Source organism: Hydra vulgaris, chromosome 05 (assembly GCF_038396675.1).
Source record: "Hydra vulgaris chromosome 05, alternate assembly HydraT2T_AEP".
NCBI classification, from domain to species: domain Eukaryota; kingdom Metazoa; phylum Cnidaria; class Hydrozoa; order Anthoathecata; family Hydridae; genus Hydra; species Hydra vulgaris.
This window is the reverse complement of record NC_088924.1, coordinates 26,955,133-26,982,872: the sequence shown is the minus strand read 5'-3', so window position 1 is coordinate 26,982,872 and position 27,740 is coordinate 26,955,133. Positions and strand designations below refer to the sequence as shown.

Genomic DNA, 27,740 nt, shown 5'->3' with positions numbered 1-27,740 from the left:
GTTGCTTGTCTGCTTTGTTTTGCAAAGTCTTTTTTAAATTTATAATAATAACAACAACAACAACAACAAAAAACTTCATTACATTTAAAACTTTATATTTTAACTTTAAAAGTAAAAGTTTTATTTACAAAAATATTTACCTTCTTCCAATCTAGAATCTGCTTCTCCATCTCGAACATCAAACATTAATATCAATGGTAAATATTCCTAAAGAAAAATCAATTACAAATATTCCTAAATAATAATCAATGATAAATATTCCTAAATAATAATCAATGGCAAATGTTCCCAAAGAATAATCAATGGTAAATATTCCTAAAGAATAACCAATGGTAAATATTCCTAAAAATAATCAATGGTAAATATTCATCAAGAATAATCAATGGTAAATATTCATCAAGAATAATAGAAAATTATCATCAATGGTATACATTCCTCAAAAATAATCAATGATAAATATTCATAAAAAAATGATCAATGGTAAATATTCCTAAAGAATAATTTATATACTTTTGCTCTTTTTACTTTCTATGTTTTGAACCAATAAAAAAAAAATTTAATGAAACTTTAAAATAATATTTTAAAAGCGATATTATTAAATTAACAGAACAGCAATATTAATAAATTAACAAAACAGTGTAACAGCAACACCTATAAAACATTCTTAAACTCAATCCCATTTCAAGTTTTTGTAAAATATTTGTAAAAAATTAAGAATGAGAAATAAATAAATCTTAAAAATAAGTATAAATATATAATTAACTTTTTAAATTGCTTTAAATAAGAAAATGGCATTGTGGTAAAACATTTTAAGCATTAAATATTAAAACATTAAATATTAAAAATAAAAAATAAGCTTCAACCAGTATGTATATAATTTCAAAAGTATTTATCATTTGTAAAAAAAAAATTTCATAAAACTATTTTTTTAAATAATATTGATGAATAAAACTGCATAATTACAAATAAAACTGCATAGCTACAAATAAGGAAAATCGAAATGGCAAAATGATGTAATGCAGCAAGGTACAAAGTAAACACAACGGTAATACTTATTATTTTTCACTGACCAAATTTATTAGGTTAACAAAAAAGTTACTAAAAAAGTTGAAGGCACATTTAAATTAAGAAAGCTAAAAATTATATTTTAAAAGAAAGCTATATTTGTCATTATTTCATTAAATTGTTACATGGAAAAGAGTTAGAAAAAGGAGTCAAAAATAAGTAGTGAACTTAGAATTAAAGTAAATTAAGCTGGAAATCTAAATAAAATTTATGTTTTCTATTTATAAATGAAACCTTTTTAAATATATTTCTTGATTTACATTCATGTAAATGTTAATAATAATTGAAGTTTTGCAAACGGATATAGGGCTCAAATTAAACATATCTCAATTGCTTTTTGCACCGTCGCATTTAGTTTTTTTTTTGAAAAAATTATTTTTACAATTTTTTTTTCGCTATTAGTTTTTTTCTCTTTTCACAAAATTTTAAAAAACTTTGAATTTGAAATTTTAAAAAATTTAAAAACACTTTTAATGCTCGCTTCCAATAATTATAAATTTAATTAAATGAAAACTGCAGTGATGTTTGTAATACTCAGCGGCATAGTGAGGATTAAGGAAAGGAAAACCGGAAACCGTAAAATTATTGGAAATTGAAAACCAAAAATGTTATTTTCAAAACTGGTTTTTGGATATATATCTTTTGTACAAAATTTACTTGGTTATTTGGTACCTTAAAACACTTTTCTTGATGTGTAGTTGCTTGAGAAAATAAATGAAAACATTCAATTTGCTTCTACTTGAACTTTAACAGTAAGTTACTGCAATTTGTGATGTAAAAAAGTGAAACAAATTTTCACAAAAACGAAAATGTCGTTTTCTGAAGTCCACAAGAATAACACACCAGTTTGGAAGCACTTTTTGCACTCAAAAGAACTTGAATTGGCTAAGTGCAAGCTCTGCGTCTAAGAAATTAAGTGCAAAGGAGGAACCACCTGAGGACAAAGCACAACATCACATTTGCTGCTGTTGTTACTCCTGAGAGGAAACTTGAAGTCATCAAACCCATTGATTCATTTTTTAAGACAAAGGATCCTGTTGATGTTGTTTTGGCTGAGCTTATTTCATGTGATGGGCCTTCGTGTTTTCTCAACTAGTCAACATTTGAGAACAGCTCTAGAGACACAAGGATATAAATTGCCCAAAGATGCTAAATGGATTAAGAATCTGCTGATGAAACATTATGAAGATATAGCCTCTGCTGATGAAACATTATGAAGATATCAAGAAAACATATCTGCAGCAATTTGCAGAAAAAAAAGCTTGTTGGTCACAAATTTAGCTCAACCCTTGATGAGTATACTTCATCCAGAAACAGAAGATATACGAACATAAATGTTCATATAGAAGGTGATTATTGGAACCTTGGAATGATCAGGGTACATGGGTCTATGCCAGCAGAAAAATGTTATGTAATTGTTGACAAGAAACTGAAAGAATTTGAGCTACGTTTTGCCTGTGATATTGTTGCAGTAACCACAGACGGAGCTGCTGTAATGAAAAAATTTGGTAGCTCAATTTTACCAGACCATCAGCTTTGCTTCGCACATAGAATCCACTTGACTGTCTGTGATGTTCTATATAGGCAATCTAGGAAAGAAGATAATGGCACACCTGAGCAAGTCACTATTCTAGAAGAGGACCAAGAATATGATGACAGCGATGAGGAAGGAGGATTAGAAGTTTCAGCAGAAGCAGGTGCATCAGCTCTTTCAATCATCAGGGAGGATGTTACAGAACTCATCAACAAGGAAAAGAAAATGTGTTAGATTTTTTCGAAAGTCTCCGGTTAAAAATGACATGATTCTGCAAAAGCATGTCCATTCTGAGTTTGGAAAGGAGCTGCAGCTAATCTTAGACTCTAAGACACGATGGAACAGCATTGATTTCTGAGTCTGAATTTACCACCTTAGGAAATCTAGTAAATGCTTTAGAACCAATTAAGGTTGGTGCTGAAGCACTTTGCAGAAGAGATTCAAACTTGCTCTCATCTGATGGCATTCTGAAGTTCATTTTCAAGCAGCTAAAAAGCTAGGAAAACACCTTTAGTCAAGAGCTAGTTGACTCATTTACAAAAAGAGTCACCGAGAGGAGGAATGCTATATTAGTAAACTTAGTTAAATATCTGAATAATCCTATGGTCATTAATTAGGCAACTCATGACATTTTCAAAAATTCCATGCCAAAGAGAAATGCAATTGCTATTACTGCATCAAGTTTGTTTAATCGTTTGTTTGAGCAAAAGAGAAATGGGTCTATAGATGAGGAAAATGTGTCAGATAATGAAACTAGTAAGGAACAAGTACAACAATTTACTTACTTGTCAGAAGAGCTCGAGTTCTCCATCAGAGAAACACTCAAAGTTTCACCAAAGAAACAAAAAATAGAATCAACTTCCAAACTAATGCTCAAAGAAATGGCAGTATTAGAGCTAACAAAAAAACTAACAAGCAACTTAGATTTGATGTACACAGCCTTGAAGTCAATCCAAGTAACAAGTGTGGAGGCTGAAAGGTCATTTTCTGCAAGTGGTCTATTTGTCACTAAACTAAGGTCAAGGTTAACTGATGGAACACTTAATGCTTTATGTTTTTTATGTGCTCATTGTCTTAAGAAATGTAAAATTAACCATTAAAAAGACTTATTTGTTTGCTGCTCAATTGTATTCAATGTACGCATATGACATTGTTGTTATATATATTTCTGTTTTTGCTGCTGTTGCTCTCCTGAAATATATATAATAAAAAAATACACTAGAAAACCGGAAAACTGGTTTTTAAAACATTGAAAACCACAGTTTATTCAAAAAACCGGTTTTAGAAAAAGTTTAAATATTTCTTTTCCCTAGTGAGGATCATTTCTGAAAATCAAATATAGATCTAGCTAGAGTAACAATGTCATTTTTAAAAGATAGATAGTGCGATTGAGGAAGAAAGTTTTATTTAAATTGTAAACATTTTTTATAATTTTTGTAAAGACAATATTATTTTTTGTTTTTTGAAAATAATTTAAAAAGTAAAAACATTCAAAACATTAAACAAGTGATAAAAATAAAATTATACAAAAATTTAAATTTAAAATTAGATGTTGACAAAAAAAAAGAACTTTTTTAAAAAATTGATGCAAAATATAATTCATTACAAGAACTTCTAGCATTCTAATCTTTTTTTATTAATTCTTTTTATTTTTTGGAACTTATTTAGAAAACAAAATTCCCTAAAATTTTAGGTGACAAAATGTTTAAAAATAAAACTTTTATATAGTAGAAGTACATGATCCTAGAAGTTACATGATCATACAGCTGTAATATAATTTATACATACAAATATCTTGCAAAAGTAATATATATTTTTATATTTAATATATAACCAGTTATAAAGACTGCAAGTACATGTCCTTATTTGCTGTATTCATCAGAAAAAATTAAGAGCGAAGTTAATATGACTTGTAGGCAGGTGGTTTAAAAAGATTTTTTGTAACAATGGGAATTAACTTAAACACATTTAAAAAACAACACGTTTTAACCGATGCATTGGGTTTCTCATACACAAATATACCTAAATCAATTATAGAATAGAAATTAATGTGTGTATATAAAACAATATATATCAGGGAGTTAGCCAGGCTTGTGGGGTCCCATACAGTCTCTGCAACCATCCCAAGAAAACATTTGTTTGAAAGAAAATACTTTACATTAGAAATTTACAAAAATATGAAATCTGCTACCAGTGACATTTACGCATTTCTACTTACATCAAGTAGTTTGTGAAGGAAAAAAATACCTTTTGAAAACCTTGAAACATGTATTTAGGTATGTTTAAAATTGAAAATTTTTAAGTTTATTTAAAATTGAGCTGATGAAAGCCGATGAACAAATGAAGTTTTGTAAATTGTCAATGTTGATAAGGCACTATGGGAATCTTCATGACTGTTACAAATTCAGTCAAACGGTGCAACAAGACAGAGATGATCCGGAAAAAGTCGAATTTGATAGTTTTTAATTTTCAATTCAAAAGGAATGGAAAACACAATTTGGTCTTGAAATACTCAATACTTCCACTGAACAACAGAGTCAAGAATTAAAAAACACATCTTGATCTTGAAATACTCAATACTTTCACTGAACAACAGAGTCAAGAATTAAAAAAAAAAGGATTCTAAGATGAGGTTCTTGAAAGTTTCATTAAGAAGTTAAAAAAAAAACTTTTTATTCACACATGTATTCATATTTAACATAAAAAATTAATTTAAGAGTAATTATAATCGTATTTTGTCATGTTTGTAAATAGATAAAGATACAGCAAAAGTCACTTAAGTTTGAGAAACGTATTATTAATCTAGTTGCTTTTTCGTAACCAAAGTAAAAAAAGGCAGGACAGGAGGGAGGAATAGTGAGAAATTTTGACAGACAAACAAACAATATTTCCAACATTTTAAATGAATTAGAAAAAAAGATCAAAACATTTATTGCACTCTATGATAATTTAAAGCCCCCTGGCCCCGATGGTGTTGGAGAAGAAAAGAAAAATTGTCAATAAAATTCATAATTTCATAAAAACGCTGTATAAAAATTTATTTCTGGCTAACACCCTGAATATGCAGGCTTGGTCAGGAACTGGGTACAATTGCGCTCTATTCCTGACCACGGATATAATACTTAGTTGCGACAACTTGGCCATGGCTTTTAAGGTGTTTTGAGATCATTCAAATTTATGCATGTTTCCATGTATGTCCGAAAAATAAGTTTCAGCGTGCTAACTTTGTATCTTTAACCTTTTGTAATAAAATATTTTTACATTAGCAAAACGCTTTGAAACAAGGCTATGATTTACTTTTATTGATTGTTTATAAAAAGAAAATTATAAACTTTTTTTTTAATTATATAAAGTTGGTAAGTTTTATCAAAATTATATGAAGTTAAGTAATTTATATAAATATAGATTAATTTTTTATTATTTAAGTTATTAAATGTATATTTAGTCTGAAGTTTGGATAGTGATCATTTTAGACCACTGATTCAGGGAACTAGCGCAAATATAATTTTTTTAAATATTTTAAATACATTGCTAAAAGAGAAGATGGTTATAATATTACTATGGTAACTCAATGATTAAATATTTCTTTAGTTCATCTTATTATGAAGAGTTGTTTCAAATATTTTAAACTTTGTTAACTACACAAAGCATGAGATGATTATAAAAAAAACTTACTTTTTAATTTATATAGTTCAACTAGCATTGGTTTTATTAGAATATTGTTGAAATAAAACATAAAAACACAAATAAAGAATTATATTATACTCTTTAATAAATTAAAGAATGTTTGTTTCCTTATTAAACAATTATTAATGGTAAATTGTTATTTTATAAAAAAAATTATAAAAGAGAAGTTTAGAAATTATTAAAGTAAATTATATTTTTTGATTAAGTTTTTTTTTGTTGGTAAGAATTCATTTCTTTTTTTTAGTAATGTATTTAGTAATTGTTTACTACCAGTCAAGTTAAGTTTTTCTTGTACATCTAAAAAGCTGTGGTCAAGTTGTTGCAACTAAATATTATGTGTGGTCAGATAAAGTGTGTGATCTATACAAATTGTATAGATCACACTCTATATCTGACCACTCTATATCTGACCACTCTATATCTGACCACTCTATATCTGACCACTCTATACCTTACACATGTACATTGGCAAGTTTAAAGTTTTGTTTTAAGCAAGTTTAAAAACAATTTAAAAAAAATGTGTACTGTTTGACTATAAAAATGAGAAAAATTGAGTGTTGTGTATTTAAAATCTAAATAGTGTTGTCAAAATTAATTTCAGAGTGGTAAATAATTTGCTGTAAATAATTTTATTTTTTAAGGGCAGATTTTGTTAACATAGATTTTAATGATAAAAATTTTTCAAGCAGAATTATATTTTATAGTCAAAACTTACATACCAACAAAAACACTTTAGCTGTAACAGCTGCCTCAATAGATCCTGTGATTGTTACAGTGCTTTTACGTGATGCTGGATCAAAAGGATCAGAGAAATGAACACTAAAATAATTTAAAAGTTAATATTAAAGTTCGTGAAAGATAAAAATGCCTATATATGTATATAAAAATAATATATATACTTAATATAATTATATCAGGGATGCAGAGTCTGAAAAGGACTCCAGCTTTATATCCTTATTTTTTTATGGTCTTTGGTGTCCAGAAGCTCTTAACATGTTGGTTGATTTATTATCTGCTATAAGAAAAAACATTGTTTTTAAGCCCGGAGTCCTGGAGTCCTTGCCGTCATTATACCTAAGGGCTCCAGGTTCAAAAATTGTTTATTCCTCTAACCTTAAAGTCTTGATTTTTCCCCATTAGTAGTCCATAAGCTTTCTTATATTTTTAAAGCTCCTGGATACCAAAAACAAATCCGTAGTCATTTTTGGGACTCAGCATCCCTGAACCATATAATATATAATTATATAATAAACTATATAATATATAATTATATAATAAACTATATAATATATAATTATATAATAAACTATATAGTATATAATTATATAATAAACTATATAATTATACATTATATGATTATAAAATTTGAGAAAAAAAACAAATATTATTATAATACTTATTAAATACTTATTATTAACTTAAAAAAATTAAGTTAAAAAAAACTTTAAACTGATATAAAGGAATATTTAATTTGTATACTGACCTTGCTCCGGTAGAATGAGTAATTTTCTTAATGTTACAACCATTGCGTCCAATTACATACATATGATGCTTAGGGTCAACTTCTAACTGAGTTGTTACAGGAACAGTTATCTTAAAAAGAAAATGTTTTTAAATATATTAACAAAATTAAATTATTTAAAGACAACTTTTAATTTTATTTTAAATTAATGAATTAAAAAACAAAACAAAAAAAACATACAGGCACCATTCCAGTCAAATGTTCTAGAACTTTCAAAACTGCATCCTACAAAATTTAATAAAAATTACATTATTTGTTGAAATATTCAATAAATAAAGACTGAAATAATACAAATAAATACAATAAATAAAGAACTTTATAATAGAAAATTCATTGTAAATATATACATAGATGTTACCTTGTGAAATTGTGGCTAACTGGTAATGAATAAAAAAAACTCAAATTGATCTAATAATATTGTGATTTTGAATTAATTTTTAAAGCAATCATTAAATTGAATGTTGATTAATTTAATTAGAGATAGATGCAGCAATATCTATATACATTTTTATTTTAGTTATCAAGGTGCTCAAAAAAGACCTAATTGTCTTATCACAGAGCAACATGGAAAGTGTATTTAACCAGGAAGTTTAATCCTCTATCCTAACAAATATTGCTTATCTGGCTAGAGGCAGCATCAAACCTCAGACCTCTCGATTTGATGAGCCAGAAATCTAACTACTGCACAATGGTAGCTCCCTTACTTCAGTCAGCATACATATACTTAGCACTTTTAATTTGTGTACATATATTTAATAATAGAACTTGATGAATGATATTAGAGCTATATATGTTTGTTTGACATTTATTTTTTATTATTGTAATTTGACCTAATGATTGCTGTACACATGAAACTTTAAGTCAAAAACATGAAATTATTCTTACTTTAATTTAAATAAATATAATATGCCTGTATATATATATATATATATATATATATATATATATATATATATATATATATATATATATATATATATATATATATATATACATATATATATATATTTAAGTCAAATAAATATACATATACTTGTCTATATACATATATATGGGCAATTCCTCAAAAAACAACATAACTTAAATATCATTTCAGTATTAAGTATTTCTACAGTCTGAAGAACAAATAATCTAAAAAGTTTTGAGTCTGGAAAAAAGAGGGCGAACTTATTAACCGAAATGAAATTTAACTTACATTTTTTGGAATTGCAAATATGTGTGTGTGTGTGTGTGTGTATAAATCAGATAATAATCTGTTTGTATATATAAAAATATAAAAAAACATACTCGAACTGAAAATGGATCCGAATGCAATCCTCTAACACTAGCTACATAACCATATGAACACTGTTGCTTAAAAAAAAAATTTAAAAACAAATTAATATTTTAAATTTAATTGTTTAGAAAAATATTTTAAAAAAAAGTAGTTTATGTGAAGAATATTTATGCAACAAACACTAATGAAGAAATATCAACTATTGACAACTGAAATTGTTATACATTGTTTATAAAGAACTGTCTGTTAACTATTTTCTAAAAGCTCCGTTATTTCAACTTGTTTCTCCACGCATTATATATTCAAATTGTTTCTCCGCGCAGCAGCCTTGTTTGTCAAGGTTTGTGTTGCGGAGTAATAGAGATGAGAAAGGGTTATAACCACAAGTAGCTGCCTCATCTGTAGTGGCCTTCTCAGCCTTGGATAGGTGAATTAAAAAAAAAAAAAAAAAAAAAAAAAAAATTTGCAAAGTTATTTTTAGTAAATTTATATTAGCAAGAATTTAGTGCCCCTAGAGCATAAGTAATGAGTTTTGATGGTTGTAGAATACAACCATATGTTTGATGGTTGTAGAATACAAATGTTTGACCAACAATTTTAGCAACAATATTAAAAAAACTTTTGAGTTTTTTTAATATTGTTGCTAAAATATAACAGAATAAAAAGTATTAGAATTAGTAATAGAATTAGAAATAAAAAGAATTAAAAAGTGCTTTTTTTTTTTTTTTTAAAGAGCTTTAACTTGCAGAGCTTGTTTATTGTATAACTTAGTTAATTGACTGCACAGTTTGCTTAACACGGTATATGTGTTTTGCAGTTATAGAGTTAAGAGTGTTGTAAAAATAGTATGAAAAAAATTATTTTAATGTAGTGATCCCACAACCTTGGTTTGAAAAAGGAAAAAAAATAAAGATTTTAATTGTTAGCATTGCCAAAGTTGCCAGACTTGACAATGATACTTTACAAACTTGACAATGATATTTTACAATTCAGTCTCTGCATAATGGGCTATACTTTTAGAGTTTAAAAATATAAAATAAATAGCATATATTAATATTTCTATTGCTTTATTAAAAAACTTAAATTGGTTTAGATCTTTAGTTGTTAGAATTTTAAATTTTTAACGAGGCCTGAGAATAACACGGCTGTTTACCTAAGAATGTCATTTTTTAATTGTTTTATGTTACATTAGTTTTTCCATATGTGAATAATAGGTCATACAGCCAACTTATTTAAGGATTAGTTTAAAATCTACTCTAGGTAGTCCTGAAGTTCTCAGGGCATATATATAAACTTTTTTAATGTGAATTCAGCTCCCCAAGGCCGAGCAGGCCACTACAGACGAGAACTACCGCATATATGGCCTTGTAAAAATAAGACTTAATCAAAATTTAACTTGAAAAATGTTTGGTGGATGTATGGCTGTGTTCTTCTGTGTTCTTCATTTTATTGTAACTATCATTTATTTTACTTTTATTTTGGGAAGAAACTTTTTTATCTTAACAACAATCTTAAGTAAGCCTTTTAACTTTACTTTTAATTAAAAGAGCGAAATAAATAAAGTTTTAAATAGTAAAATAAATAAAAATAAAGTTTTAAAACTTAACAACAATATAATAATTACACTAAAAAATTTTAAGCGAGAGAATGATAGACAATTAGAAATAAAGTTTTATAGTTACTTTTAAAAAAATTATTTATAACTTTTTATAAATTATTTTAATCTATGAACAGTGGCTATTGTGTAAGATTATGCTCAAGTCAACATGTCACATCACATCTTTACATTATATAGATCATTATGACATTTCCAGTAAACATGTCCTGCAATCTTCGCCATTCCATCCATCAGCCTTGATAATGAAACTTAATGACTCCAATCCATCAGCATTAGTAACAGGCTTAGACAGGAATGGCGTGCGATCGCACGCTGTAACTGGCCACGCTTATAATATTTTTTCTTTACAATTCGACCACGGCGGTTTTGACGCTTTAACAATTTAAACGTTCAAAAAAAAATTGTTACATTATAAATAACTTTTAATCATTGATCTTTTCTAAAGTTTTTAATTTATGCGAAGACTTTAAATAAAAAAGTAATTATAGTGATTGTTTCAAAATAAATGTATTTTGTGTATATTTACAAATAATGTTATATTTAAATTTTTTTTATGTAGGCATGCTTTTTTTACGATAAACTTAAATTTGATTATTTGTTTGAAACTATTTTCCCATGTCTTTCTAAAAAATTTTTGAAAGATAATTTTTTAAATTACTTTAAATTACAAATAAGTTAAGTTAAATCTTCCGTTGCAATGGAATGATTTAACTGCTTTATTTTTTTTTTTTTTTGTTTCTATTTTTACAAAGAATTGCTTAAAACTTTTTTTTTAAACTTCACTAGTTAGTAAGAGCATGAAATTTTTTTAACTTGACTAGTTAATCAGCATGAAATGATTAAAAATTACTATTTTAAATAGACTACAGTATTTTTTTAAACAACTTATTTTTTTGTGCAACTTTTAGGAAAAAATAAATGTTTATAAAATATAAAAAAATATATATATAACACTTTTTAGTAATTTAAATAAAATTTGTCCATTCATTAAACAATCATTAGAAGTAATTTATAAAAGAGTTTCGCATAACTTTAACAAAACGTTTCAAAAGATAAATTTTTAAGTAATTTATTTTAAACGTAATAAAAAAAAACATAACAAAAATTAATTTTTGCTTTAAGCTTTTGAGTTTTTTTAATTTTATTTTAGTGCATATATATTTTCTTTTTCGCAAGGAGTTATTTTCTTTTTTCATTTTTTTAAATTTTCTTCCTAGTTTAGCTAACGCTTCTTTTTTCAGCGCATTATTGTTTAAAAATCTTCTAAACATTTAAACAGTCATGATCAAATTGTCATGCATGATTGCACGCCATTCCTGACCTAGTACTTGTAATTTAGAAAGATCTAAATCTCTGATTAAATCATCTAGCTCAATCTAATTTGGAAAGTTAGGCTGAACAGTTGTTCTAGTTAAAAAGTTTCCTCCACTTCTTTGCTACAGTTACCATACTCTCAGATTTGCAAAAGGCATTGTATTTCTTCTATTTTATAACCATCCTGCTAGAGATATTTGGCAGGCTCCACTATCACATGAGGAAGCCCATGTTTGTCCTGTAGGCTGCAAGAGAAGCTCACTAACAATCTCCCATATTTATTGAGGCACTGACATTATAGTTGTCAGTTAATATGTTATAACTTTATGGTCAATGATAAAGAAATATTTTTTAAACCTTTTGAATAAATAGAGAAAATCAATTAATAAACAATAAAAAATTTACGGTGAACAAAAATTCTGTAAAAATTTGAAACACTGCATAACTTGTCCAACTTCAAAAAGAATAATAATTAAAATAACTAATTATTAAAAATGTTGAATTTTTGAAACAGAGAATAAACATTGAGCTTGACATGGTGACACTTATAGAAATTAAGGTTGATGCATCTACACCATTAATATGATGTTTTTGACATTCAGTCCTAGCTACTAAAACCTTCTAGAATTTTCCTGAAATAGCGATATTTAGAAAGTTTTAATCGAGTCATCAAGTTTAAATAATAATTTAGGACAATTTGTGCCATAGATTTTTGTGAGAAAAGCTTTTAAAGTGGCCAGTAAATGGTTAATGGCTGGTAATTGGCGTATTTACCCTATTGAGATTTACCTTGCGCTTAAAGCCCAATAATTTCGGAACAATTTCGGGCATTTTTCGGGGTATTTTGCCAATCAAAATAAATTTTGTTCTAGTAAAGCTAAGATAGGTCAGTTTTTATGTCAACATAGTCAAATGCTAATAAAGATTATGACTGCATGTTGTTAAACTTACATAAAATGATAGATGTAAATTAACTTTATTAAAATAATCTCAATAGTTTTATATTTTAAAACAAATTTTGATGATTGATAATCTGCATGAGATATATGAGAGAACTTCATTGTCTCATGTGTATCACAAAATATATGGGAGAACTTCATTGTCTCATGTGTATCACGAGATATATAAGAGACCTTCACTGTCTCATGTGTATCATGAGATATATGAGAAAATGTCATTGTCTCATGTGTATCATGAAATATATGAGAGAGCTTCATTGTCTCATGTGTATCATGAGAGAGCTTCATTGTCTCATGTGTTTCATGAGATATATGAGAGAACTTCATTGCCTCATGTGTATCATGAGATATATGAGAGACCTTTATTGTCTCATGAGTATCATGAAATATATGAGAGAGCTTCATTGTCTCATGTGTATAATGAGATATATGAGAGCTTCATTGTCTTATGTGTACAGAATACATTGTATATTAAATTCGTGTTAATAATGTACCTTCACAAGAAGGTACATTTATTAAGAAACATTTTCAAATAATGTCTCATATTTAGAATAATGAAGACTTAAGCTCAACAAAATTTTTACTTAATACTCCTATATGGAGGGATGGATTATGACTTAATGAATTCTAGAAAGAAAAAAAAAACCATTTGCTTTATGACATTCAATTGGAAAAGAAATCAGCTCAGAGAAAACCATTCTACTTTAAGATTTTTTTTTTCAAGTCATTTAACTATTGTATCATCAAACAACATCCCCCATGGTCAATTTTTCATTAAACAACATCACCAATGGACAATTTTTCATCAAACAACATCATCCATGGTCAATTTTTTCAGCTTCAAGCTTTCAATTTAAAGACTTTTAAAGTGCTAGAGTTAAATCTTTTTGCAAAATTAGATTCTAATTTGAAGAATAAACTAACAAAAATGTGAAAAAAATGTTAATTTTTGTTTTATTTACATAACTGATGAAATTATTCTAGCACTGGAACAGCATCAACCAGCCACAATATAAGTAAAATTAAAACTTTTAACAGTGAAACGACATTCAAAAAACTTCTAATAGCGAAACAACATTCAAAAAATTTCTAACAGTGAAACGACATTCACTAAAACTAATTATTTAGACATATAATATAAAAACAAGACCCAAATATGTACTATGCTCCACTTAAACTAAACAATTGATATTTGTACTTTTTATTGTATTTATCCTTATTGCTCAGTCAATAACCCAACTTGTTAGTCAGGGTTCAGTAAATACTTTTTTAATGTAATAGATAGTATTGTGTTTTTACTGTATTGCTTTTACTCAATGCAGAAATTCAAGGATGCATTTCTTTATCTGTTCAGACTTCAAAATTGTTTATTTTTCTTGTATCTTGTAAAATTACTTTAAATTTTCCTGAAAGAATTTTAAAACTTCTGAAACTTTACTATATTTAAACTAAAGAATTAAAATTTTGAAGTAAAATAAGAAATTTAACTTTCTTTAGATCATGTTTAAGCTATTTTTTAAATCATTTTATATCCTTTTTATTTAGTCTTTGTTATTATTTATTTTTTTGGGTAGAGTTTTGAGCACAAACCAGATTTTTTTCAAATTTCAGTACATTTTAAACTTCATTTAGACCAGCTATAGAATGAATTATTTAACAAATTCTATATATTTATCTATATTTGCAATAAAAATATAAGATATTACATTTTTTTAAGTGGTTTTATATTGGATAGTTTTTTTATAAGCATACTAATTAACCTGTGGCTAGGGCTGCACATTATTAATGAAGTTAACAGGTTTAACTAGCCAGGTTAACTTTATTTTTTTCAAGTTAAGTTTTAAGTTGTTATGTTAGGCTTTACCACAATTTAACTGTTTTTAAAGGTAATAACATTTTTTTAAAGGTAACATGTAAAAATTTTAAAGGCAACATGTAATTTTAAAGGCAACATTTTTTTTTTTTCAAGTTAAGTTTTAAGTTGTTATGTTAGGCTTTACCACAATTTAACATGTTTTTAAAGGTAATAACATAAAAATATAAATTTTTAATCTGAAAAAATTAAAATCTCAAACTTTCACTTTTTTTAGTAACCTCAATATTTGTGAATAGAAATTAAATGCAATAAAAAAAAAACTTTCAAAAAAACTAGAGCATTTTGAAATTTGATTTGATGAATATTTTCTTAAAAATTAAAAACCAACACAATGATGCTTTTCAAGAATTTTACTTTTTTGTGTAAATGGTTTAAAATAATAAAAATGACAATGATGTTGATAAATTTTATCATCATCATTGAAATTTCTCTGAAATTTAAGTTATAAATATTGCACCCACTCTTCAATAACCTTTAAAAACTATAAAAAGTAATATACTATATAAGTAAACTACTTTTTTTCTTTTAAGTTTGGTATATTAAAAAGTTTTTATTGCATCAAAATCTTTAAAACTAAACTTTAGGATTAAAATAGTCTATAATGAAGTGTAACTGTTTAACAATACAGCCCTGAAAATGTTTAAAGCGTACAAATTTCAAGAAAGTTTAAGTTTAGTGTGAAGATATTAAAGAGTTATTAAGAATGAGGTCTGCAGCAAATGTTAATAAATCAATCTCAAAGAGCTTAACAACATTTTCTTTTGTGGAGAAAAGAAAAAAAATTCTTTTGCGGAGGAAAAAAACAATTATTAAATACACAGAAAAACAAAAAGCAGCTGCAATTATAATTTTAGCTCGGAATCAGATTATTAATTTTTATTTATATTCTAAAATAAAACATTTTGTTTACGTTTTTCAGCACAACTTTGAAATTTTATTTTCTAGATTTTAAACATTTTTCTTCACAAAGAGAAAGAATTTACTTTGAAACTTAGTGAATGCGTTTTAAAGGTGTTAACAAGACAACAGAAATATATCTTTTAAAAGTCATGTCAAGATAGCATAAATATATATTTTAAAAGTGTTGTCAAGACAACTTAAATATATATTTTAAAAGTGATGTCAAGACATATTTTTACATCTTTAAAAGTGTTGTCAAGAAATATATCTTTTAAACAAATTTGTTATAAAGGTTATAATGTATTATTTCATAAATTAAAAATGATAAAAAAAAGACTGCATGGTCTTTTTTATAATCTTTAATTAATGAAACATCATAGAAATATCTTTTATTTATGCTTTACTCTATACTCCATACTTAAATGAAACTTTATAAAGAATAACATGCATATATATATAGACTTGTGCCAAATTTTTAAATTATATTTTGTTTCTTGAAGAAAAATCAACTTCATAGTCCATCAATTTTAAACAAAAGTACAGCACAAAATACCTATAAAAAGATGGTCTAAAATCTAATAATGATTAAAATTAGTGTGCAAAACACTGCATCAGGTGTGTTCATTTGCAAATATTTCTGCACATCTTCAGTATATAAAAGGCAGGCAATGGCTGCACATGGATAAACTTACTGACCAAAACTGTTATAAGCATACTTATATTGGTTTGGCTAATGTTTTTTTTTTGAAAAGAAAATATACAGTAAATGGTAAAATTTATAAATAGAAAAACTACCAAAACAATGTTTAAAAAAAATTATACTGTAAAAATATATTATATATTAGATATTATATTATAAGAAATATGTAAGAAAAAAATAATAAAATCTAATTATAAGGAGATCATATGACTAGAAAAAAGCTAAAATGAGACATCTATAGAAATAAAAAAAGAAAAAAGTTAAATAGAAAACTTTTTTGCAAGTTCATTTGGATACTAGCCTCTGTTTTGCCTGCCCCTACTCCATGCTTAATATTTAAAGAGAATGAAATAAATTTCTTGAACTAAACCCTATTCTTTTTTTCAAAAATAATTTCAAATCTGCTTTTCTTAAAAAAATTATCTTTTAAATGAAACAACTTTAAAATAAGACTAACTTGTTGAAAAGAGATTGTCACATTGTGGCTTTGGGCAATATTCAGAATAGCAGGTGATGAACTATCTGGGATAACAACTGCAGCTGATGAAGGAATCTCAAACTTTAGGACAATAGGAAGGAGTTCCTGATTTAACAAAACAAAAAAATTGTTTAAAAATATATTATAAAATTTCTTGAAAAATGAAACTAAACTAAAATTTTTACTTGGATTTGAAACTGAAATAAAAAAAATTCATTTTAATTAGTGCAAAAATTATTTAAAAAAAAAAATTAAATAAAAATTATTATTACTCGAATTTGTTGCCTTGCTGATTCAACACAAAAAGGTGGACCAGCAATAGAAACCTGCAATATAGCAGCATAATAACAACAGTAGTAAAACATGTCAAATGTAAATTATCATAATAAATAAAAAGTTTAAAAATAAACAATCTAATAACAAAACTGATATAAACTTATAAACTTTATATATAGTATTAAGAACTTATTTGTCAAATTTAAAAGTACAACTGCTACAGACCATGTAGTTTCACACGTTCAAATTAGATTTGCATTGTTGGATAATTTAACATTAATATAGGAGGATTTAATTCAATATTACTTAAAAAAAACTTGAATTTATTTCAAATTAGACTGCAACCAACCACTATTTAAATTGAGAATTACTAGAAAGTATAAAAGACTGCAACCAACCAATAAAATTTTTGGAACATATAAAAGATTGCAATCAACCAATAAAATTACTAGAAAGAATAAGAGTTAAATAGTAAAAAATGACAGAAAATGTAAACAATAGAAAATGATTTGAGTAAAAAAAAACCAGATAATTAAAACTATTTTATGCACGAAGGAACAGTTCCATTGACTTGAAAGGATAAGACTTTACTGAATGACAAAAAAATTAACAACTTGGATAAGATGGTATCAAAAGTGTGATTATTATATAGATAAAAAAATTTTGTAATGGGTCTTTTGCTTGTTCATATCTGGTTTTTTCTATTCGAATAATAAACATTCTTATATTACTTTATAATGAAAAATTAACTACAATGTGACTAATTTGGTAGGAAGAATTAGATTTAAAAAAAAATTGGTTTATTAAATTTATAATAAGTTCAATACTTAATATAATTAAAATATTTAATTTTTATATTTAAGTAAAAAATATATTAGGTTGAAAAACAGAGTTTGAAAATTTAAAAACAGGTTGAGCTACTTCAAAAAAAGTGTAGGGTGGATTTCAGACCTCTTACTTGTGAGCCGAGCGGATTTTCTGAAAGTGTTTAAAAAGAAAATAGCATAAATATATTACCTGATTACTTTTTTCAGAGCTGGTTCTGTTTGAGTCTGGAAAATGAATGTGACACTGAGTATCTCTCATAACTAAAAAATTTTAATGGTTGTATTATTTCACTTGGTAAATAGCAGGGTTGATATTAGATTATTTTATTTTTATTTTAAAAAAGAAAAATAATCTGATTTTTTAAATATAAATTAGATTTATTTAGGTTTTTAAAATATAAACTTCATTCATAAAAATAATAACTTGTTTTAATCATAAAACATAAACTTAGTTTTAATCATAAAATATAAACTTAGTTTTGATCATAAAACATAAACTTAGTTTTAATCATAAAATATAAACTTAGTTTTGATCATAAAACATAAACTTAGTTTTAATCATAAAATATAAACTTAGTTTTGATCATAAAATATAAACTTAGTTTTGATCATAAAAGCAAAATGATAACTAAACCAATTTGAAACAAAAAAAAATTATAATGTTGATTTGTGCAAACAAAATTTGACAAAAGATTAACAAAAGTTAATATAATATTGACAGTGAACTATTAATTATGGTATAATTACAAATTGTCAATTTCTTATGTTGGAATGTATAAGACCAAATAATAAAAATACTCTTTTAACTCCTGCAGATGAAATAGTAGTAAATTGCTAATCAAGAAAATCCAGAAACTCCTAGTTCACACGATCATTATTTTCCACTAATCACATATTTTTATAGTTTTGTAATTTGAACAACTTTATCAAGAAACATAAACTGATTAAATGGTGGAGCTTCTTCATTAATATTAACTAAAAGTGAATTAAAATCTGGATTCTTTGAAGCTGTGAAATTCATTCTAATCCCTATTTCTTATTTGGTTAAATCTATACCTCTGCATTTGAGATTACAATACTAGCAAATAAATGACTTGCCTGCTGTATTATTATGGTATTTGTTAGCATTTTGCAATACATGTTAAGTAAATAAATTTTGATTTAAAAAAAACTTAAATTAAAATAATTATGAAAAGGGTTTAAATGATATTTTACATCAACGTTCATAAGTTCATCAACTTGTTTTTTCGCACAGTGACCTTGTTCGTCGAGGTTCGTGTTTCGGAGTTATAGAGTTGAGAGAGGGTTTATTTAATAAGTGTTTATTGTTGTACTTTTTAGAAACTTTCTTCTTAGAAAATTTCTTCTTAGAAACTTAACAGGTTTGTGTCACACAAAATTAAAATAAATCTCTAAACCATACTTTGTAGCTAATAGTTATGATCGAAGTTTAATAATTAAAAATCAGGTTTAACTTTACCAAGTAGTAATATAATGGTACAAGTAGTAAAGTAAAGAGCTAGGTAAGTAGTGTAATAGTGGTAAAGTGCTCACTACCTCATAAGCTAAAACTAAAAAATCAAAATTATCAGCTGCATCTTATCATAAATGTGCATAAACCGATCACTTATAAATCTATGTTATAAAAAAAGGTTATAAAAATTCATTCTCCATAGAAATACATCTTCTTAGTGGAAATACTAAAATGCTTTGTAAGTGGTTTAAAATGTGGTAGTGGTGTTGTGGTAAAGCGCTCGCTTCATAAGCAAGAGGTTCCGAGTTCAATCCCCTAGTCCCTTGTAGTACCGTGCTCAACTTGTTTCTCCGTGCAGCGGCCTTGTTCGTTGAGGTTCGTGTTTCAGAGTTATAGAGTTGAGAGAGGGTTATAACCACTATTAAGTAGCCTCCTCATCTATAATGGCCTTCTTGGCCTTAAGGAGGTGAATATAATCTTGATGAATATATAAAACCTGATGAATTTTCTTTTAAAGCAGAAGATTGGAATGTTAAACTGGGCTTTGAAAGACCATAGCTCATGATGAGCAATTTAAGGGAGGATAAAGTTTAAAATTTCTTAATAACATAATAATTTTAAAAGATTTGATCAAGTCTCTTATACTGGATAATGATAAATACCTTTCTTTCATACTACAAACATTTAAATGTTTGAGAGATGTTAAAGTTAGTTGTTTAGAAATGACTTTAAAATTTATGACATAAGAATCAAAGAGTATCAAAAAGCTTACTTTAAACAAGCATTAAGAGATCACCTAAATTACACACCTTAGCAAAACATACATATGATTTTTTAAACAAAGGGCTAAGCTTTTAAAAAAATAAGTCTTAGAATCTGTTCATTGTAATTTCAGTAAGTCCTGGATAATGTTAAAAAACCTTTACCTAATGTAAGAAATATTTATTTGTGATAAATGAAATTCCTGAATGTTTAGTTAGGGATTATTAGCAGAATAAAAATAAAGCAGAACCTGCATAAATAAAGATGGATGCAAAAAAGCGTGTATGCTGGGTTTTAGTAGGTGCACATTTGGTAGTTTAAGGTGTCTGCAGGTGCAGCAATCAATGCATTTGTCAAGTTTTGAAAGGAGCAGGCAATATTATGTGCTTTTGTTATTAAAAAATATATCTATATAATAAAAATTGATATAATAAATATTATTTTAATATTGAAATTTTTTACTCTGATTACTATGTAACTATTTGTTAAATATTTTCACCTTTCTTAATGCTGCTTCCGCCTTTGCCAATAATATGTGAATGGTCAACAAATGAAACGTCCATTTTTAAAGCTACTCTGGTTGACTAAACAAACATTAAAAAATTTAAAGATTAAAATGATACATGAATGGTCAACAAATGAAACATCTATTTTTAAAGCTACTTTGGTTGACTAAAAACACATAAAAAATTTCAAGATTAAAATTAACTTATTAATTTAATTTTATACAATGAAAAGAAATTATAAAGATAAAGAAAAACCTTAGTATCCATAATAGAAAGAACCATTTGTTTGGCAGCCAATCTGTCCTCTGGTAGACCAGCTACTTTGATATAAGGATCTATCTCAAAAAATTAATTATATAATACTAAAAGAAAACATTTTTATTGAAACACATATACAGCAATTAAATATTATTATTTTTCATAAGAAACATAAAAATCTTAAAAATTAAACTTAAAAAAACAAAGGCAAGTAATAATCAACTCCACATTAAAAGATATGGAGGATTACTGACATAAAAACAATACCAACATAAAAATAATACTAACATGGAATTAATTGGCATGTTGGAAAAACATTTCCAAACTGCTGCATTTGCAATCTTAAATGTGCTTGAGTTTGTTCAAAATTCTGGTGTTGCATGTATTGTTGATGAAGCACTTGATTTTTTCTATGATTAAAAATATGTTTTCTTGAATCTGACATCTGTGATGGGTTTGGAGAAAGTTGATTTCCCATAAATGAATGCAAAGCCTGTACTAACTCAAGATCCTTATTATTACTGACGACTTCTTGCATTTTTTAACCAATCAATAAAACTTTGATAAAATTTTATATATACCCAACAAAGTAGGTTTGTCAACTAATTTTAATGTAACTTAAATTGTGCAGCAATGTCTCTCAGCCATTTACATCCAGTTAGTCAAGAAAAACAAAAAAACATTTAATACTTTGGAGTAAACACTAAATTCAACAAGTCAGTGTGTAAAAAGTCTGCATCAAAAATGTTCTATAAAATCTTATGTATTTTCAAATGTTCAAGAATTTATTTCACAGCTGTCATGACAACTAATCAAATCATAATTTAGATTAATTAAACTACAAACATTTTAAACTAAACAAATTCTCATTTTGAGTATGTTTCTAGATGAAAGTGTGTTTAAATTTGATCAAACTTGACCTGAATATTTAACCATTGATTTGTAACAACCATAAAAACAGCTCTCCATTACTTGAGAATAAGAATACTAAAACTTAATGTATACTAGCCTAATAAAACTAAAGAAGGAGAGTGCTTGTTTGTACCCAATATGAAACTATTAGAACAGACATGAACTAAGTGCTTGTTTATGTGCTAACAGTTGAGTGCTAAATACCAACCAGGATTTTCAATCAGCAAGTGATTTAACCAGAGAAAACATGCCTCAAAAAAGTCTTCATTTTAAAGAAAACATAAACACAAATTTAAAATTTATGTAACAACAAATTATTGAGTTTACTAAATATTAGATAATTGTAGCATAAATTTAATTGTAATTATATTTATAATATTAAAACATTAAATTATATTAATGTAATTAATTTAAAAGCAATTATTGTGCAATTATTAATATTTTTTTTCAAATTAATTTTTTTTTCAAATTATAAAATATCTATTTTACAAATAATATATATTTTATAAATGACTTATATACTTATATATATATATATATATATATATATATATATATATATATATATATATATATATATATATATATATATATATTTATATATATTTATATATATTTATATATATTTATATATACATATATATATATATATATATATATATATATATATATATATATATATATATATGTATATATATGCATATATATAAATTTATATATATATATAAATATATATTATATATATACATGTATATATATAAATATATACTAAATATATATATACACATATATATACACACACACATATATATATATATATATATATATATATATATATATATATATATATATATATATATATATGTATATATATGCCTATATATAAATTTATATATATATATAAATATATATTATATATATACATGTATATATATAAATATATACTAAATATATATATATATACATATATATACACACACACACACACATATATATATATATATATATATATATATATATATATATATATATATATATATATGTATATATATGCATATATATATATATAAATGTGTGTGTGTATATATATATATATATATATATATATATATATATATATATATATATATATATATATATATATATATATATATATATTACCTTTTTTGGATCTGGTTCCTGTTTTTAATTTAGTAGGCCATGTAATCTTAGTATTTGTAGCCTGCTCTATCTAACATAAAAAAAAGAAAAATCAACAAACTATATATAAACACTTTTACTGGTTTAGGTCAGTTTCCTGCACATACTTTTAAACTACGTTTTAAAATGTCATATTCTGCACATTCAAAGTTTTAAAATGCCAACTTTAAACTTAACATTTTTTTCAGAAAAAGAAGATTAAAACAAATAATATAGGAAAAAAATTTTTTGCCATAAAAAAAGTTCTTCATATCTAAATAATGCCTACCCAAACCCAAATCCTCAGTTGATATATGTACTGAAGCCCTAAACAGCTATTTCAGTATGAAATCATTAATGACATTTGATGGAAGATATACAAAAATATTTGCATTTATATATATATATATATATATATATATATATATATATATATATATATATATATATATATATATATATATATACATATATATATATACACACACACACACGCACATATATATCTATATATGTAGGACTGTGAATGGGTCAGGTCTAGACTAAGAAATTACCCATTTGAACTGGGTTTGGGTTTTGTTTTTCTAAATCCCAAAACCACTAGCCCTGTTAGACCAGTTAATCAAACAGGTTGGGTATGCATATCCGATTTATATAATATATATATAATAATGAAAACCCGGGTTCAAATGGTGCAAATATATAATTTAATACCTTTGCAGTATCTTTTGTATGTGTGTGTGTATATATAGAGAGTGAATATGCAAGAAATGAGAGATAACATCCCATCTCCATGATCTTGTAAAGTTTTACAATTGTGTTTGTTTTACAAAGTTTTACAATTTTTGTGTTTGACTTTCTCCAAAATAAACTACAAAACTCTTTTTTAAATTTTTTTATTAAAACAAATGAAATCCACAATCATCATACCAGGAATACAGAAAATAGTAAGCTATACTCTTCTTTTTTCAGCACAATTAAATAAGTTTTCCATAAAACAACAATGTATTTCCCAATGGAACCAGTGTATTCCTGCATTATTAAAAAAGTTTAAAAAAAAAATATCCCCATGTTACGAATTATTTACTGCTCAACAGACTCAATTTGAAAATATATTGTTGGAGTGTATTTCTTTATAATTTCTCTCTGTACTTAAGTTGCCTTTGGTATATATTTTCTTTTATGAACAAGTGGTTTGATTTTAGCTTTATTTATTATTTATTTATTATATTTATTATTGTTTTATTATTTCTACATTTTATTTCAATTATTGAATTGAATTATTATCTATGATATGTACACACAATTTATATTGTATTATAATTATTTGCAATATTATTGATACTTTATTATTATTATTTTGTATTATTACTATAATTATTACATTATTATTTGTTTAACAATCTTTTCTTTTTTTTCTCTCTTATTTATATTTTGTATATTTTTTAGGTATCACTCCATTGACTAGTTTGTAACTATATGAGTGGCACGTAACCAAATTTAATTTACGATCAGCATTTGTAAACTTTTATTGATATGGTTGAATAAAAAAATATATATATACATATTTAAACACACATGATACCAAAACATTCTGTATAATTTAATTTTTCAAATAGACACTTAATTTCTTTTTATTTGGTTTATTTTGCAACTGATATTATGTTTAAATTCTTAGTCAGTGTATGTGTATAGTATACGTATAGACCATTGTCCCGATTTTTACGTAGAGAGCACCAAACTAATTAAAATTAGTTTAGCTTTTCGCTTTCCTACGTAAAAACCGAGACACCTAGATAATCTTAGATTAGATTTCTGATCTTAGAAAAAGATTAAAACAGAGATAAAAATGTTGTATCGAACAAAATTTTTCAGAGTAGAATAAAGTAATTTGGGTATCAGCATGTAGAGAGCTTCAGGAGGAAATGGTAGAAGTAAGAAAACTTGGAGAGAGCACATTACATATTGTATAAAGGAGCTTTAGATAAGAAAAGAATATGCTCGAGATTGTTTATATTAGAGAAATAGCATCAAAGGAGAATTGATGATGATGATGATGATGATGATGATGATGATGATGATGATGATGATGATGATGATGATGATGATGATGATGATGATGATGATGATGATGATGATGATGATGATAATGATGTTTTTATATAACTATACATGCATATATATATAAAATATAACATAAATTTTGAATAAAAAAAAATACTTTAGGATGTATCCATGTTTATGCAACCCCAGTCACAAACCCTGGCCCGGCCAAATTTTATCAAACCTGGTCCTGACCCTGATCAAATTTTATCCCCGGTCATTTACTATATGTGCAGTGCCCTTTTTTTCACTAACCCTTTTACCCTTAGTCATTTATGTGTATTATTACCTACTGAGATGAGTATAATAAAATTGTACTAAAATTGTTTTATCTGCAAAGATTAATTCCAGAAAATAGTTTATTTTAGATAACTATTTTAATTTAGGTGATACAACACTATAACAATAAATTAAAAATATATTTTACACCAAGACATGTATGCTTTGACCATTCAGTATTTATCATTTATTTTATTTATTCTTAAAAAATAAAATTATCTCTGTATGCTACTCTTACTGTCTTGTTTGTATTGAACACTTGAATATTACAAAATAATCAATACTTCATATTTCATTTAACAAATATAATACAAATTACATTACATTGAAATATAAATGTTACATTATATAAATATTAATAACATTTTTACATTATATTTATTTTTAAATTATTAAAATTCTATGCCCCGACATCTTTTGTTAAACACATATCCAAAACTATACATTTACCTTTAAATTAAATAAAATAATAAAAATTATTATATTAATTTGGTATAGAAATGAGTAACAATTGAAATGTTTTTAACTTCAATAATTAATGCAAACTTGGTTGTGTAATTTGTTCAGAAATTAAGTTGCAATTAACAACTTGGTGTGGACTTCTGTGTGTGTTTGTGTTTATTTCTATACAATATATAAATATACAAATAAATAAATATATATGCATATGGATCAATATATATATATACACATTATGTATGTATGTATGTATATATTAAATATGTATATATATATATATTATATATATATATATATATATATATATATATATATATATATATACATATATATATATATACATATATATATATATATATATATATATATATATATATATATATATATTATATATATATATATATATATATATATATATATATATATATATATTTGTATAAAGTTTCAAATCAACAAACAATTTAAAAAAATTTTGGTTATTTATTTTAAAAAGATTAAATATTTACCCGGCTAAAAAAACCAGTTTCATTATCAATAGTGAATGTTTCTGTCTTTTCATCTAAATGTATATTATGTATATATTACATTAAAGGCATTGATATTTGTTACAAATAATCTATTTACTGTAATATTTTATATATATATCCAGACTAGACTAAAGATCTAGACTTGATTAGAGCTTTAGAATAAACAAATGCTGAAACTTAATTCATCTTGATTGTTATTTTTATTTGAAAAGTATTTTGTAAAACAATAACAAAGATTTTCTCAATCACTTACTAGAAGTATATGTCACTGTTTAAAATTTAAACACTTTCTTATTATAATAACACTAGATACAGTTGTTAATAATATTGTTATTATTACAATTTATAATAAAATTACTATAATATTTCTTTTATTATCATTTATATTAAACAATAAAAAGTAAATATTGGTTTTTATAAAACAAACATTTCAATATGCGAACCTAATGTGGTGTAATGCGAACAAATACGAACCTAATGTTCATGTGGTTTCACAAAATATAACACCTATACCTTGTAATAAACTTTCAAGTTTTTTCCTATCAACTCGAAATCGCTCTTCATTTAATTCATTAGATTTCGAATTAGCTAAAAAATCTGTTGTAAGTTGCTTTTCCTTGATATGTTTAACAAACGTGTCGTTATCGAACTTAATATCGTTGATGCTATCACTCCCATTTGTGACTTCGCACACAGTGTTATTATTATTACATTCTTGCTTTTTCTCAGGACTCTGCAATATTTGGTTAGTAGCTGCGATATACAAACCTTCGATATCGCAAACTGAGTTATTTTTATCATTAAACTCTAGCTCTTCAGAAAAATTTATTTCATCAGCTGCTGCGATACCTAAGCCTTGGTCAATCGACATGTTTCATGGTCCTAACACATTTTATATGTTTTACGCTTTTACTTCATAACTAATTTTACTTAATTTATTCGGAGGTTTTTACATGATATCTCAAATAAAACATAGCTTAAGTGATTTAAAATTATGAATATTCTTTTAAAGAAAACGATTAATTATTCAAAGAATATTAAAAATAACTTATTCGTTGCATTCAATAAAAATTCTCTTAGCATTTTCGAATAATTTATAAGATCTATATATTTCTTTATATACTTCAATACCCCCTGCAATTTGTATAAAACTTTTTTGTGGAAAAATTTCAACATCTTAAAAAAGACAGCACTGATTTTTGTCTGGATCATCATAAACGTATTTTGCATGAAGAGAAAGATATTATTA

The 27,740-nt window shown here is 25.3% G+C and overlaps 1 protein-coding gene across 6 annotated transcripts in view; it reads right to left on the bottom strand.

The window, feature by feature from the left end:
• Positions 1-27,477, bottom strand: part of LOC136071933 (protein bicaudal C homolog 1-like) — a 55,119-nt gene extending 27,642 nt beyond the window's left edge. Inside the window, exons 1-13 of one of the 6 annotated variants that reach the window (XM_065797773.1) lie at positions 27,005-27,477; positions 26,471-26,523; positions 23,106-23,175; positions 21,030-21,109; positions 20,768-20,852; positions 18,223-18,293; positions 17,202-17,255; positions 16,909-17,034; positions 9,096-9,161; positions 7,989-8,033; positions 7,770-7,879; positions 7,006-7,105; positions 141-207 (exon numbers count right to left, since the gene is read on the bottom strand). In XM_065797773.1, the coding sequence (XP_065653845.1) occupies positions 141-207; positions 7,006-7,105; positions 7,770-7,879; positions 7,989-8,033; positions 9,096-9,161; positions 16,909-17,034; positions 17,202-17,255; positions 18,223-18,293; positions 20,768-20,852; positions 21,030-21,109; positions 23,106-23,175; positions 26,471-26,523; positions 27,005-27,362 (1,285 nt within the window). In that variant the 5' untranslated portion in view covers positions 27,363-27,477. Of the gene's footprint in view, positions 1-140; positions 208-7,005; positions 7,106-7,769; positions 7,880-7,988; positions 8,034-9,095; positions 9,162-16,908; positions 17,035-17,201; positions 17,256-18,222; positions 18,294-20,767; positions 20,853-21,029; positions 21,110-21,320; positions 21,959-23,105; positions 23,176-26,470; positions 26,524-27,004 lie in introns of those variants that run through there. The other 5 variants (XM_065797775.1, XM_065797774.1, XM_065797778.1 and 2 more) reach the window with 5 other exon arrangements.
• Positions 27,478-27,740: the final 263 nt, after the last annotated feature.